General features: G+C 39.1%; 1 protein-coding gene and 1 long non-coding RNA gene across 9 annotated transcripts in view; one reads left to right on the forward strand and one right to left on the reverse strand.

Moving 5' to 3' along the window:
* THSD7A (thrombospondin type 1 domain containing 7A) overlaps nucleotides 1-16,116 on the forward strand; it is a 546,002-nt gene that overhangs the window by 527,147 nt on the left and 2,739 nt on the right. The window contains exons 23-26 of the mRNA XM_086397611.1: nucleotides 6,461-6,634; nucleotides 10,447-10,542; nucleotides 13,636-13,718; nucleotides 14,071-14,281. Coding sequence (XP_086253737.1) covers nucleotides 6,461-6,634; nucleotides 10,447-10,542; nucleotides 13,636-13,718; nucleotides 14,071-14,281 — 564 coding nt within the window. The remainder of the gene's footprint in view (nucleotides 1-6,460; nucleotides 6,635-10,446; nucleotides 10,543-13,635; nucleotides 13,719-14,070; nucleotides 14,282-16,116) is intronic.
* The window catches only part of LOC147374592 (uncharacterized), a 76,176-nt gene that overhangs the window by 7,408 nt on the left and 52,652 nt on the right, over nucleotides 1-16,116 (reverse strand). For 2 of the 8 annotated variants that reach the window (XR_015162935.1, XR_015162933.1), the window contains exons 3-5: nucleotides 15,320-15,439; nucleotides 14,027-14,167; nucleotides 12,436-12,500 (exon numbers count right to left, since the gene is read on the reverse strand). This is a non-coding gene — a long non-coding RNA (uncharacterized LOC147374592). Of the gene's footprint in view, nucleotides 1-6,476; nucleotides 6,613-10,453; nucleotides 10,592-12,435; nucleotides 12,501-14,026; nucleotides 14,168-15,319; nucleotides 15,440-16,116 lie in introns of those variants that run through there. The other 6 variants (XR_015162934.1, XR_015162932.1, XR_015162936.1 and 3 more) reach the window with 6 other exon arrangements.

The raw sequence follows: 16,116 nt of genomic DNA on the forward strand, positions 1-16,116 counted from the left end.
GTCTGATGTACTTCATCTAGAATGATCATTGGTGTTCCTTCAAATGGCATTAGTTCATTCATTGGGAGAGCTGAGTAACATCCTCTTGTATGTATGTATATATATACACACACACACCCCCATTCATCTCTGGAAGTATATTATGGTTGCCTGCATGTCCTGGCTATTGTAAATAGTGCTGCAATGAATGTTGGGGTACATGTGTCTTTTCCAGTCATACTTTGCTCCAAATGTACACCCAAGAGTGGGATTTCCAGACCATATTCTACTTGTGTCTGGGTTTTAAGGAATCTCCATGCTGTTCTCCAGGGAGGCTGTTAGCGCTTTGTTTTCAGCAGCATTGGAGGAGGGTCACCTTTTCTCCAGAGCCTCTCTAGAACTTACTCTTTGTAGCCTTTTTGGTGATGGCCATTCTGATGGGTCAAAGTCGATGGTGATGCCTCTGTGTAGATTCGGTTGTACGTCTCTTAGTGGGCACTGGTAAGGATCCTTGTAGGTGTTTTTTGTTTTGTTTTGTTTTTTTTCTTTCAAAGAGTGTGATTAACATTTACCTATTGAAATTTGCTTTTTTAAAGCCAATTCTTTTTTTTATGATTGTATAACTTAATTTTTTTTTTTAAACTTTACATAATTGTATTAGCTTTGCCAAATATCAAAATGAATCCGCCACAGGTAAACAAAGCCAATTCTAAGTGTTAGTTGGTTAGGTACCCCAGGCCATGACTGCGGGGTAGAAGGTGTTTATAGCCCTGCAGGCCTTTGGAGTTCAATGTGCCCCGAGCACTGGTCTTAAAGCTGCTGTTACTGGAAACAGCCCAAGTGTGGCAGCGCTTCTGGTTATTGCTGCCCCAGACTCAGAGAGAAGGCCTGTTTTGAGTTGTGAATGAGTGTGGAATGTGCCAGAACACCCACAGGCTCACGTCTCATTGCTTCTTGCCCATCATTTTTCACCCCCACTACCTGACAGAACCCCAAACCTTCCATTCTTCCCTGCAGAATGCGCTGTCATTAAGTTGGACGCCACTAAGGAAGGAATCTGGAGGTAGGAACCCCACCACCGGGAGCCCTGGAGACCAGATATCTTTTCAAAGTTCCTCCAGCCCAAAGGGTCCACCATCCTCCGGGAACCTTAGGCGTGGTGTGGCTGTGGAGGGCCGGTCTGGGTCCCGAGACTGTGCTTTCATCCAGCGGGGACAAACAGTATAGGTCCTGCAGTGCAATTAGTTGCTCAGTCATGGAGAACTCTGCGACCCCACGGTCTGTAGCCCGCCAGGCTCCTCTGTCCATGGGGATTCTCCAGGCAAGGATACTAGAGTGAGTTGTCTTGCCCTCCTCCAGGGGATCTTCCTGACCCAGGGGTTGAACCCAGGTCTTCCTCATTGCAGGTAGATGCTTTACCATCTGAGCCACCAGGGAAGCCCAGGAATACTGGAATGGTAGCCTATCCCTTCTCCAGGACATTGTCCCAACCCAGGAATCCAACAGGGGTCTCCTGCACTGCAGGTGGATTCTTTACCAGCTGAGCCACCAGGGGAGCCCCCCCACAGGGGCTCAGTTGCTGGCATATCCTTCTCAGACCCAGGCAGCTCAGTCTCCAGGGCTGTGGCAGCAGCCCAGGTCACTGAGCCCTGAGGGGAATATAGGAGGCAATTCATTTATCACATTAATGTTTACTTTCTACTGAAGTATAGTTGCTTTCCAGTGCTGAGTTGGTTGTAGGATACAGCAATTTGAAGAGGTATACAGTGATGAATATCTGGTCTTTGGGGGATGCTTTGCCTCTCTCATGTATGCTGAAGCGTTAACTAGGTTTCCCTGAGCTGTACTCTAGTCCCTTGGTGATGCTCTTTTTTAAGATACTTGAGTGTGTATATATTAATCCCAACATCCTGATCAAACCCTGCCTTCACTCTTTCCCCTTCAGTAATCTTGAGTGGCTCTTCCAAGACTGTGAGTCTCTTTGTAAATGAATTTTTGGTATCAGTTTTTTAGATTCCATCTATAAGCGATACCGTATGATATTTGTCTTCCTGTGTCTGACATAACTCACCTAGAATGATCACTGGTAGGTCCTTCTGTGTATATATCCATCACTGACTCGATGGACGTGAGTCTGAGTGAACTCCAGGAGATGGTGATGGACAGGGAGGCCTGGTGTGCTGTGACTCACGGGGTCGCAAAGAGTCGGACATGACTGAGCGATTGAACTGAACTGAACTGAAATAGCCCAGACCATGTGGTATCTTTGTCTTTAGGTTTTTAAGGAAACTCCATGCTGTTCTCCACAGTGGATGTTAACAGTTTACATTTTCAGCAGCACTGAGGAGAGTTCCTTTTCTCCAGGCCCACTCCACCACTTACTGTTTTTAGACTTTTTGATGATTGCCTTACTGACAGGTGAGAGGTGATCCCTCAGTATAGATTTGATTTGCATTCCTCTAATGATGGGGCTTCCCTGGTGGCTCAGATGTTAAAGCGTCTGCCTGCAATGCGGGAGACCCAGGTTTGATCCCTGGGTCGGGAAGATCCCCTAGAGAAGGAAATGGTAACCCCCACTCCAGTATTCTTGTCTGGAAAATCCCATGGATGGAGAAGCCTGGTGGGCTACAGTCCATGGGGTTGCAAAGAGTCGAACACGACTGAGCGACTTCACAGAACAGAACAGAATGATGGACAATGTTGAGGATCTTTGTTAGGTCCTTTTTTCTTTTAAACAGTGAGTAAAGTTACCTGAAATTGGCTTCTTAAAAGCCTGCCCTGTTTGAATTGTTATTCTATTATGTACCCCAGGCCATTTCTTGAAGGAAGGAGTCTTACAGTCCCGCAGACTTTGTGAGTTTTAAGTGCCCCTGTGCACCTGTTTTAAAGTTGCTTTTACTCAAAATGGCCACGAGGAGGCAGCATTTCTTCATTCCCAACTCTGCTTATTGGGGCACCAAAGGAAACAGCAACCCACTCCAGTGTTCTTGCCTGGAGAATCCCAGGGACGGGGGAGCCGTCTCTGGAGTCGCACAGAGTTGGACACGACTGAAGTGACTTAGCAGCAGTAGCAGCAGACTTACAGAAAGTACTGTTCTGGGTTCTCAATGAGAGTGGAATGTGCCAGAACACCCACCCAAGGGTTTGTGTGTCATTACTTCTTGCCCATTTCCCTTCACCAGCCAAACCCCACCTCAGACAAACCCCAGGCTCTCAACTCTGTTCTGCTGAGGTTTCTGTCAGTATTTGAGAAGTGCAAATTAATTCAAGGAGGTATCACCTCCCACCTGTCAGAATGACCATCATGTAAAGTCAACATCAGTAAGTGCTGTAGAGACTGGAGAAATGGGAACCCTCCCACAGTTTGTGGAAATATAATTTGGTACAACCATTTAGGAGTGCATTATGGAAGCTGCTTAAAAAACTAAAAATACAACCACTATATGATCTAGCAGTCCCACTCCTGGGCATAATTCGAAAAAGATTCACGCATGCCTGTGTTCTTGGTGGTGGTGGTTACAATTACCAAGACCTGGATGTAATCCAAGTGTCGATGTAATTGACAAAGGAATGGACAAAGAAGATGTGGTACATACATACAAGGGAATATTACTCAGCCATTAATAAGAATGGAGCTGTGCCATTTGCAGCAACAGCGATGGGCCTGGAGATTAGTATAATAAGTGAAGTAAGTCACAGAAGGACAAATACCATATGATGGTGCTTACACGTGGAATCTAAAAGAAAGACACAAATGAACTATTTACAAAACAGATCCAGACTCACAAGAGCACAAACTTGGTTACCAGAGGGGAAGGGGTTGGGAAGTGGCTTGAGAGTTTGCGACTGACATATACACACTCCTACAGATAATTGACAAGGCTTGCTGCATAGCACAGGGAACTTGGCTTAATGTTCTGTCACAGTTTAAATGGGAAAAGAAGTTGAAAACTAATGGATACTTGTATAGGTACAGGGAATCACTTATGCTGTACACTTGTAGCTAACACATCATTGTTAATCAACTGGACTCCAATATAAAATCTGTTGTAAACAACTTGAAAAACTTCAAGATCTCATAGTAACATAGAACAGGGCAATTCACCATTTTAATTAAAGCAAATTAGAAATCCAGTGGGAGGCTCCTGTTGTAAATTACAATCTATTCATTTCCACTCCTCTCTTGCTAATTTTTTCCAATGATGGGTTTAAAAGCTAGCAACATATGAGCTAATAAGCTTAAAGAGTAGAATATTGAGGTAGCAAATGCATTTCAAACAGTTGTAATTATCTTTGGCAGACAGAGTGTAGTTTTATTATTACAGTGGTTTATATGACAAAATATAAAAATATATTTTATGCAAGTCAGTGCCTCACACTCATTTACTGTTATTAAATCTTGGAAGCTTGACATAGATTATTTTGGCGTGCTAATTGTATAATTTACAGACTAACATTAAAAGATTGAATTTTGTGTCAAAATACACTATGTCAAGTGGTATGAGAAGAGAGCTAAAGCCTAGTAGTAAAAAGGTGTATTTTACTTCCATGGAGTTTGTGGTCTCTGAGATGAAGTTATACTACACTCATATTGATAGGAGCTCCTCTATTTCATCTTTAATAGTTTCTCCTGTATAATTAAAAACTGAGTGACCCAAAAGGAGCATTTCCTAAGGGATATAAATATTTCTAAAACTTTCTTTGACCGCTTAAAAATTATTACTAGTTTCTCCCTAGCAATTCCAAAATTTACTAGAATTTCCTTCATTTTAGGATGACATTACACAGAGTAATAATAACACACTATAATCAAGGCCCACAAAATTCAGTCCACTTCAGTATTATACATGGATCTGTTTGTCAATAATTCACATCTTTCCAGAACTTCTTAATCCTGCCACAAGTTTTTTTTCATTAATCAGATCTGCAGGCAACTTTGTGCTAACGTTAGACATCTTCAGCATAATATAAGACAATATAAATTAGGTGATATGGCTGAAATAAAGTGATAAGAACTTCTTATGGATCTGTATTTATCAAAATGTACTGTACCCTCTGAACGGTATCATCAAGCAGTGTCCTAAAGAATGAATTAGTGTATGGGAAAGGTGTATTGCATTAAGTCTTCCCTGTTCTGAAAATGATTGAAGATGAACACATACTATGACCCAACAATTCTACAGAACTATAACTAATTTCTAGTTATAAACCCAAAAGAGATACGTATGTAAGTTCACCAAAAGACCCACTAAAATGTTCACAACAGCAGTATTCATAATGAGAAAAATTTACAACTCTATACACTCCCGTCAGTAGTATAATGGATATGTAAATGGTGGTATGTTTATATAATAAAGCACAGCAGTAACAATGAGCAAATTGCGGTGGATCTCACAAACATTAATGAGGGAAAGAAACCAAACTATAGAAAGCGCATGTGGTTCTGCTCCGTGCATAACCTGGGGAGGGTTACTGAGATTCTGAGAATGCTTGGTCGCTTGATTTAAAGGTTGCTTACATGGGTATTTAATCAGATTGTGAAAATTCAGCTGTCTGTGCACTTGTGTCATCATTTTGCATCTATATTATTCTTCAGTATATAATTGAAGAGAGTGGCAGAAGTAGACTGAAGATACAGGTCAGAGGAAATTGTGTGTGTTACTGCCACACCAGAGCAGATTGGTTGGCTGTCTCACCACCACAGCTTTGAGAAGAAATAGGAACCAAGCCTTGGACTTCAAGTTCCTCAAAATTTTGAATACCTAGATAACAAGACCTCTGTCTATTTATATTTTCTTTTAATAGTACCAAGTGCTTAGCAAACCTCTTTATGATGATAATGACAAGAGTTGCGGTGGTTGGTGTTAATTCAGTATCGTTGTCATTTAAGATAAGGGGAATCATGACAGACAAGCTGCTTTAAACATAGTTTACATTTGATATCATTAAGCAACACATAGCCTATACTCAGTAACATCCACTCAGAAAATGACACTTTTAGCACAAATGTATAAATAGACTCTTGAGAGTCCCTTGGACTACAAGGAGATCAACCAGTCCTTCCTAAGGAGATCAGTCCTGGGTGTTCATTGGAAGGACTGATGTTGAGGCTTAAACTCCAATACTTTGGCCACCTGATGCAAAGAGCTGACTCATTTGGAAAGACCCTGATGCTGGGAAACATTGAGGGCAGGAGGAGAATGGGATGACAGAGGATGAGATAGTTGGATGGCATCACTGACTCAATGGACATGGGTTTGGGTGGACTCTGGGAGTTGGTGAAGGACAGGGAGGCCTGGCGTGCTGCAGTTCATGGGGTTGCAAAGAGTCGGACACGAACTGAACTGAATATACGCCTTACCAATATCATGTATAACTGGCATACCTAAAAACAATGCTTAATTGGCTTAAACATAAAATGATGATCTGGCTGGCTATTCTTTACGGGCAAGGGTATAAACTACCACCCTGTGTTTTGCAGGTGACTGTTATTTGAAGGACTGGTCTTCCTGGAGCCTGTGTCAGCTGACCTGTGTGAATGGCGAGGACCTCGGCTTTGGTGGAATACAGGTCCGTTCCAGAGCAGTGATTATACAAGAACTAGAGAACCAACATCTGTGCCCCGAGCAGAAGCTGGAAACAAAACCATGTGATGGTGAGTGCGACCATTCATAACACCTATTTATTTTAGTGTTGTGTTGATAAGCAAAGGAAAAAGTGTAAATTTTTCTCTTAGATAAGGAAATTTGCTAAGATCTCACTTTTAAAAAGTTGAGAATTAGGTTAAGGGTATGATTCTGAATTCTAAAGATTTAGAGAAAAAGAGTCTTGCCACCCTTCATAAGTTAGGTATGAAATACTTAAGAGTATCTCTAAGTTTTATGAGTTAAAGCAAGCTAAGATCATTTGGAGCATGTTATTTGTACATACCTATAACAATCCTGATCCAATGTGAATCTAAAAATATCCTCAATTTATTTAAATCAAAAGAAAAATTACAAAGAAATAGCAAAATGAGACATTTTACTATAGTCTCAGAAATTGATAAAGTATTGGTAAGGACTGGTCTGAATTTTATAAACAGAATATATAAAAATATATGTTTCTATGTCATGTGTATATGTATATACACACAGAGCCATGCACCCAATATAAGCAATACATTTACAAAAACCTCAGAGCATTATTGTCATGTAGCAGAGAATGTCTTGCTCAACAAAACACCTTCTCATTCTTGCTTATGTTCTGAAATAATTAAGGAGCATGACATATATTAGCAAAGAAGGGCCAAAATAACATCTGTATTACTGAAAAGTTGAGGAAAGCTTAGAATGTTAGAGAACAGTGCTTACAGAAAAAGCCACCTGACTAGATGACTTAACCCAGGAATTATTGAATTATCCACCTTTGATTACATTTTCTCAAATTTACCATCCATATTCTGGGGACAGGGTAAGTAAAGAAGGAGAGATAGGACAGCAGTTACAATAAGTGAGTTAATGCCCAAGAAAAGAAAGAGGATTGTTTACCCCATCATGACAGTTAGGAATCAGCAACAACAATTGCAAAGAACTTCTCTCATGCACCCACAGAACTAAAAGCTGAAAGCTGCATTTCTAGAGCATTACACATCACATGTATGCAGGGTGCAGCAGCAAAGTATTTAGAAGGGGATTTAAAGCATTACGTGTTTATACAGGAGAGAAAAAAGTGTAATATAAACTCGACTTTCAACTCAATTTAAATAAAAAAAAAAGAAAAGTAAAGGGAGATAACATACAAGTAATACAGATAAATACAAATTCAGTGAGATAGAAAATAACCAAGATAATCAATAAAACCAATAGCTTGTTTTTTGATCAAAGTAGACCACCTCAAGGAAAACTCAATGAAACAAAAAAGAGGACACAGTTATAATACTGATAGTGTTTAAAAACTATAATTTCTGTGAATATATTTTGCTAATAAATGTAAAAACTTGACAGCTATTTAGAATGTTATTTATCAAGAGTAATAGAGAAGCAAACCATAGATTCTGTAACTATTAAAACCCAAGTGTGTCAGATAGGCTCACACATGCACACACACTAAAACCTAGATGGCCTTAATTATGAGTCTTACTAAAATTTAAACAGACAACTCCCATTTATGTGAAATCTTAAGAAATAAAGTTGGGTAGAAAAAAAATGAGAAAAATCTCCCCAGTACAACACCAAGATCACAAACAAAAATGGTAAACAATAAAAATACTTTTAAATCAAAATTTAAATCTTCTACATATTGAAATGGGAGGAGGGCATGGCAACCCACTCCAGGAGCCTTGCCTGGAGAATCCCATGGACAGAGGTGCCTGGCGGGCTGCAGTCCACGGGGTCACAGAGAATGCGATGCGACTGAGCATGCGCACACAGTAAAGCAGCTCATAAACCAGACAAGCCACAGACACAGAAGAGATATCTGAAGTCAGTTTGAAGGAATTCATGTCTAGAACAACTATCCTAAAGCTTTTCAGCATTCGAAGACAATTTCACAGTTGTAAAATTGTGGAGGACCCCAAATGGCTTTTCTTTGATGTATACATATCAAACATTTGCACACTGAAAAATGACAACTGTTAAGTTTTTAAATATTTGGTAACTTATTTAAAACAATCACAAATCAATTGTATGTTATCATAACATATTTCCCAAAAAATAACTATTTTCCAAAGCAAAAAGAAAATAACTTTTATGACAGGCATGGTCTTCTTTTACACTTTTCCACGTCTCTGTAACATCTGGCTTAACTCAAGATAGCTGGATTCTCTTATCTGCCTCTGCATTCAGTCTATGGCCATCTTAGTTTAGTTTCTATATGTGAGGGAAGTCCAGGCTTACTTACCCAGCTGTGCAGTTAGAGGGGAAAATCCTCACACACATACTCTGCTGCTGCTGCTGCTGCTGCTAAGTCGCTTCAGTCGTGTCCACCTCTGTGTGACCCCATAGACAGCAGCCCACCAGGCTCCCCTGTCCCTGGGATACTCCAAGCAAAAACACTGGCGTGGGTTGCCATTTCCTTCTCCAATGCATGAAAGTGAAAGTGAAGTCGCTCAGTCGTGTCCAACTCTTAGCGACCCCATGGTCTGCAGCCTACCAGGCTCCCCCGTCCATAGGATTTTCCAGGCAAGAGTACTGGAGTGGGGTGCCATTGCCTTCTCCGACACATATTCTGAGGGAATGCCAAAGGCATCCCTGGTCCCCGGACCATCATCTGAGAACTGTTATTCTAGAATAAAAAATTCCCACAACTCAGAAAAGGCATAGATTTCAGTAAGGGTTGGGGAGAACCAAAAGATATACATAAGCAGTTCACAAGAGGAAATCTAAATGCTGCAAAACGTTTTTCTTACTGTTTGATAATAGCTGCAAGTTAAAATGACAAGATAGCTTTCCATACCCTCAACACTGACAAGAAATTTAAATCTGGAACTTACAAATGTTTTTGAGGGTTTAGAGTAATAGTAACTCTTATTCACTACTGGCGGGTATGTAAACTGTCACCATTTAAAGAAAAACAATGAGCTGTGTTTAGTAAAGTTTCAGCTATCCCTACAGTAAAGCCCAGAAATTTCCCTTCTAAGTATTTACCTTAAAGAAACACTAGGAGGCTTGCACAAGGCTGGCCACTGAGGCACTGTTGTAATAGTATAAATTGAACACGACGTAAAAGCTCATCCATAGAGGAAATAAATTGTAGTTAGTATCATGGAATTCTATGCAGCAGTTAAAATTAATTGACTGTGTCTGTATTAAAAAATCACACAGAAATAGTTCGTCTATAACATTGGCTATTAAGTTTCAAAAAGATATATGTGTCATGTGTCAATATAATGCTTTTTAACTTTTAAAACTGCCTAAAAATAATGCTGTAAGTCATTTATGGATTACATATATTTATATTATAGTCATATTCAAAGAATAAAAAGCCTGTCACAGAAATGCTTGTATCTACTTCAAAATAGTACATATTGCAGGACAGACACAGAGGGAGATCAGGAAGGACTATAACAGGCCATCAAGTTTGTTAGTATTTTTTACTCACCAACAAATAAAACTAAAGCAAATATGACTAAATAGTAATATTTATTAAAATTGAATGATAGGTAGTTGAATATATTTTTTCAGTTATTTGTCCTTATTTGTATGTCTGATATAATGCTTTAAATAAAACATAAATTTAAATTGAAAATCTGGGTTCACATCAAACAGTGTGGTAGCCGACTTGGAAAATTAGTTGGCATTTAGGCACGCATCTGGAATTTTGTAACATCTATATGGCAACTTCAGGATGGTAACTTCACATTTGAATCATTCAGGATGGACTTCTTATCCCTTTCTAATTGTTTATAAATATTTCACTAATACCTGTCTCCGTGATGTCCCCCTGGCCTGCAGAATGCCTCTGTTAATGTGTATTGTGTCCCTGCAGATGGACAGTGTTACGAGTATAAATGGATGGCCAGTGCTTGGAAGGGCTCTTCCCGAACAGTCTGGTGTCAAAGATCAGATGGTGTAAATGTAACAGGTAAACCTTCCATTCCTTCTTTCAAAGAAGACGTTCTTTGAAAGTCTTCCTATAACACACGTGTAATTGGTTAAAGAAAATAAGAAAACAGAGATATTCTTTCAGTATTCCACATGTGGTTGAGTTCACAACACCTGAGCTGTGTACCTGATGACCAGTGATAAATTATTTTACTTTTAAATGTTTCAATTAAATTCCCCCTCACCAAGCCATTTTAGATATTACTGTCTAATTCTAATAAATTACTATTATAAGCTAATCTCAGATTGTTTTCTTAAAAGTTTTATATATTAGTAACTTACTACATGCTAAAAAGTCAGTGTTTTGTTGACTATATCTGTTTCTGTGCCTTAGAGGCAATATAGGCAGTCCAAAAACATTGCCAAGATAATATGATTATACAAATCCAAACACTTTGCTTAAATTCAGAAATGTATAAGCTCTAGTTTTTTTTAATTAACTAAGATACAAGACCTATTGGTAAAACTCAAGCTCAGAGCATCTGAGTAGTCACAGTACCTACTCTGTCCCCACTCAAACCTTATTATACATTGAAAGGAGACATCCAAATGAAGAGCTTTTTTTTTTAATTCCCTTTGACCCAAACAGATCCCATAGAATTAATCTGCTGCTGCTAAGTCACTTCAGTCGTGTCCGACTCTGTGTGACCCCATAGACAGCAGCCCACCAGGCTCCGCTGTCCCTGGGATTCTCCAGGCAAGAACACTGGAGTGGGTTGCCATTTCCTTCTCCAAGACAGTTACTAAAAGTTTCCTTATCTGAGTCCAGTAAATGCAAGGGATCCCAAAGACTCTTGAAGAGGGAAGAAAATTGGCTCCCGAGATAGAGTGAGCCACCCTGCAAAAATTTCCTATCAAGGAACTAAGGTCAGAAGAAGAACCTCAGCATCAAACCTATGGACCCAGAGATGGGTCCCCAGTGTCTCAAACACTGACCTGCTGCCATTGTTTTGACCCTCTGGCAGAGAAAAAGGTAGTGTGCATTTTGGTGCCTCTGAGTAATATCCATTTGTAAATTTAATTGTAACATCTACAGTAAGATGACAGGATCAGGGATCAATATGCTTTTTGGAAAGCATAAATTTTTATATTGAATTTTAAGTTACTTGGATTTACTGAAACCTAATTATGCATTTCCAGCCTATGAAAGCTAGAGCAGGATGTCAAATTGTGTTCTTGTGAAGATAAGATTTTATACATGAGCAATCTGGGTTAAGAAACACTTGATAATAGCAACTCTCAATGGACACATCTATAATAAAGACAAGATACCTACCAGGAAACCCTTTACTCTCTGACAGTGTCATTTTCTGGGAAAAAAAAAATCCAAGCAAGGCACTCTCAGAGGCAACAGGGGGAGACAGAGCTTTGGGGAGAGGAGCACAGGCTTTCTGAACCTGAAGACATGAGAGAGGTGGTCCTTCCCAGGTGGCAGTACTGGTAAAGAACCCACCTGCCAATGCAAGAGATGTAAGGGATGCAGGTTCAATCCCTGGGTCAGGAAGATTGCTTGGAGGAAGGCATGGCAACCCACTCCAGTATTCTTGCCTGGAGAATCCCCATGGACAGAGGAGTCTGGCTGGCTACAGTCCACGGGGTCACAGAGAGTCAGACACAACTGAAGTGAATTAGCATGCATGGACACCACTCAACTCAGGTGTTGAAAATGAATGTCTACCTTCTTTAAACTAATCAGGAGTTTTATAGCTTTCCCAGTGAATCCTGTTAGTTTTCAGTGTTTTCTTTTTTTTCCCCCCAAATATGGATGCAAATAATCGTTGTCTGACTTTTATTCTACACATTACAAGTTCTTTTCACACTGAAATTGGAGCTATTCCCCAATATAAGGTAAGTCAAATTTTAAAAGACTTACCTGTAGAAATCATATTTTCAATTTCTTTTCCATAGAGTATCCCATGTATTTATCCCCATCTAAAGCTGTTTTATAGCAAAAAAAAAAAAAAATTGTGTAAATGATTTGTGATAAAACACTATATGCATTCTTCTCCCATCTTTTAGTAGAGGTGAGACTGTTTATGGGAAATAGTCAAGCATGTAAAGTATATTACCTACCTTGATCGATTGTTCTAATTTTATGAATAGTTGTCCTTACAGGAAACTCACAATGGTTTCCTTTGTCTTCATGTGTTTAATGCTGATAACTTCAGTACAGCCATGTCACTCCAGCTGCCTTGCAATGACTAACTGCTTTTCCATAACAATTTCTCTGTGAATATTTTGTTTATAATGTTAAGTGATAAGGCAAAGAATTAACATCTTTAATTAGATTCCAGAGGATCATCAGTTCCATAAATAAAGGAAAATTTTTGTTTTGCTAAAATTCTGTGAAATTGATCAAGTGTGGTTTGAAGCTATGAGTTCTTTACATGCTACCAGTTCTGTTTCTTAATGACATCTAGTCTCATCTTGAAAACTTCATTGTAACAACTGTGGCATACCTGGTATTAAACTCGAGAAGGAGGAGGAAATAAGAGGAGTCACTGGAGAACTGCAGTGTCAAGTTAAAACAATAGTGCAGACATACCACTTAGAAGCTGCATTTGTTTTCTTATATACCAAAAAAAAAAAAAAAAAATCCTGAATTAGTGACTTTCTCCAAAAGAAATACGTATCATAAAAAAATCCATTCACATAGATCAAAAAGGTATCTTAAGTTGAAGACTGTTCATTTGAAAAGCAAGGAAAGAATTTTAACTTTAAAAGAGAATTAAATCTGCTTTTTAATGTTGGACTTGGTCTCAGAAACTATGACATTAGCTTGCAGACAATTAGTGTTTTCAAAGTATCGGCTATAAAATCATCTACTCAACAGGTACTTACTGAGCACCTGCTGGGGTGGCAAGTACTGTGTCCTCTGAATGAGAAGGGTCTCAAGTTCCTAAATAAAGTGGTCAAGGTTAACCAGGTATTCCAGTCAGCTGCCCTCAGAAGTCTGTGGGACTCCCAAGGCAGCTCAGGATTCAAAGACCCCTCTACAGCAATGGTTTATTTTTATTTTTTTTTATCACTGCAAGAGATGCTATTTGTCAAAATATGATTTTCTGTTCTGCAGGGGGCTGCTTAGTGGTGCGCCAGCCTGATGCTGACAGGTCTTGTAACCCACCGTGTAGTCAACCCCACTCATACTGTAGCGAGGTATGTGTGAATTCATTAGAGTAGACAAGCCAGCTTCATCGTTTGTCATCACACTGCTTCTGGTACAATCCATCCCCCCCACCCCCCAAAAAATGTCTTGAGGCATAAAAATTCTATTTTGGGACTACTTCTTTTTACCAGTATAAATAATTCTGAATGCACTTCCTTCTACCATTAGAATAAATTTGTATAAGGTACCAAAAAAGTGTGTTATTTTTTACATAGTGGTGACAGAAATTACGTGGAGTAAATTCCCAGAACAGTACTTCTTTAAAGCCTGCCATTCAGGTCAGGTGTGGTATACTTACAAAGATCACCTTGCATGTACAGTGTAAGTCTTGTTCTCCTGCAGACAAGGACATGCAGTTGTGAAGAAGGGTACACTGAAGTCATGTCTTCCAATGGTACACTTGAGCAGTGCACACTTATCCCCGTGATGGTGATACCCACTGTGGAGGACAAAAGAGGAGACGTGAAAACCAGTCGGGCAGTGCATCCAACCCAGCCCTCCAGTAACCCAGTGGGACGGGGAAGGACCTGGTTTCTGCAGCCGTTTGGGCCAGGTGAAGTTACCAGACAGTGCTGATGCGGCATTCCTTGGCTGTATATTTAACCAATAATGAGCAAGCATTTTCTTAAGAGAGAATTATTTCATCTGTAGTCATTTCTTTTGATACTGTCTTATATTCGTATAATTTTTACAATTATTATGAAAAAGACAATCATACTCAAAATTCAGAGATATGAATCTGCTCTCTTCTGAGAAAAATTCTAGGATTGATAAATTTCAGTCATAAATTTAGAATTATTTTCACATTGATTAAAGCAATCTAACAGTGAAAATATTAGGGCGAAAGTGTGTTGTCATGCAGAACTAGAACAAATCAAAACTATGAAAAGACATTCAAGAATTTTCCATCTGACCACAGAGTGTTAAATATTTGAACCCTATATGGGAAGGTCAGTAATGCAGGGGATGCTTGGCAGCCAGACCAATTTCTGTCAGTGCTTGGAGCTGGCACACTCAAATACTCAGAATCTGTACTAGGACCAGATACATGGGGACAGGCATGGAGCCGTCCTCTCTCGATGGGACAGTCTAAACTTGGAGACTGACCAGACCCATATCATTAAACAGACAGCTCATAATGTATCCAGTAATGGACGTGAAGCCTGGAGGCTGATCACATTCTAGCCTTACTCTGCGCATTCGGTCTCCTCAGTTGATTCAGCCATAAACTCACCCCTGGGACTAAGCTGGTGCTTGAAAATGTGCTGCGAGAGCTATATGTAACAGCTCATGCCACTTCTCCTCACACCCTAGAGGGATTACCACTTCATGACCAAAGGAAATTGCCAGGCAAAGCAAAGCATAAACTTCTTCCTAACGCCAGTAGAAACTTGAGAAAGGAAGGAAAGAATTGGCATAGCTAGCACAGCTGTATTTTTAATGCATGGAGTCAAAACACTACCTTACTGGTGAATCACTACTGGGATTTTTTAAAAGTATTTTCACTGCTTGGGTGATTAATATATAACCACATCATCCCTGACTTTATTAGATTTTGATCTGAAGATAAAATTTATTTTGTAAAGCTGACCTGTCTGTGTAAGCATGGGCAGCTCTTCTTCTCAGCGTCCAAGATGGCGGACCAACAAATGGCCATTTGCAGTCTTGACCTTGACCAAGAATCCAAGCAGATCTCCTCATATCAAAACTGCTTTTTAAATATAACATATTATTATTGTCATTTTTCACTTTATACTTTTCCTAAAATGAACATTTTAATATATTAAAAAGGTATACATTATAAAAACATACAATTAGAGCATGCTCTTGTTTTCTGAAAAACCCAAAAATATTTGTTGAACTTCTCTCAGGACGGATAAACCCAACAGTAGAACAGTTCTTTTGATTTTGAACTCACTCAGTTTTTAAAAATATTTAGAATTGAAAAAAAGAATATCTAGAATATTAACTTGGTTTATTTCCAGCATATGAATGAACTCCTAAGTTGATCCAGCTCTAGGCAAAAATAATCATCATCATCATCATAGTACTGATTTTGACATCTTTCAAATGTTGGATAAACCAGTCTCTGTGGGGTCAGTTTGCCCAATCTATAATTTCAATATTAAAATTAATGTTTAAAAAAATAAATATAAATAAAATTAATGTTTAGCTGGTTGGGTATAACAGAAAATAAATGGTGTGAGGAACAAGTTAGACAAAATCATTAATACTATCATCCATTTGAAGTTTATTCAGAAAATAAAACAGAAGTTCAAAGAGAATGAGACCAGAAAACCAAATTTTAAATGTTCCTGTCATAAAACTAGAAAAAAAGTTCCTGTCTTATCTGATTCCATAAATGGAAAAGACAGAAAAAAAGTTCTT

This window comes from Bos grunniens, chromosome 4 (genome assembly GCF_055505025.1).
Source record: "Bos grunniens cultivar Pamir isolate PY7600 chromosome 4, Bosgru_T2T1.0, whole genome shotgun sequence".
In the NCBI taxonomy this organism is placed as follows: Eukaryota; Metazoa; Chordata; class Mammalia; order Artiodactyla; family Bovidae; genus Bos; species Bos grunniens.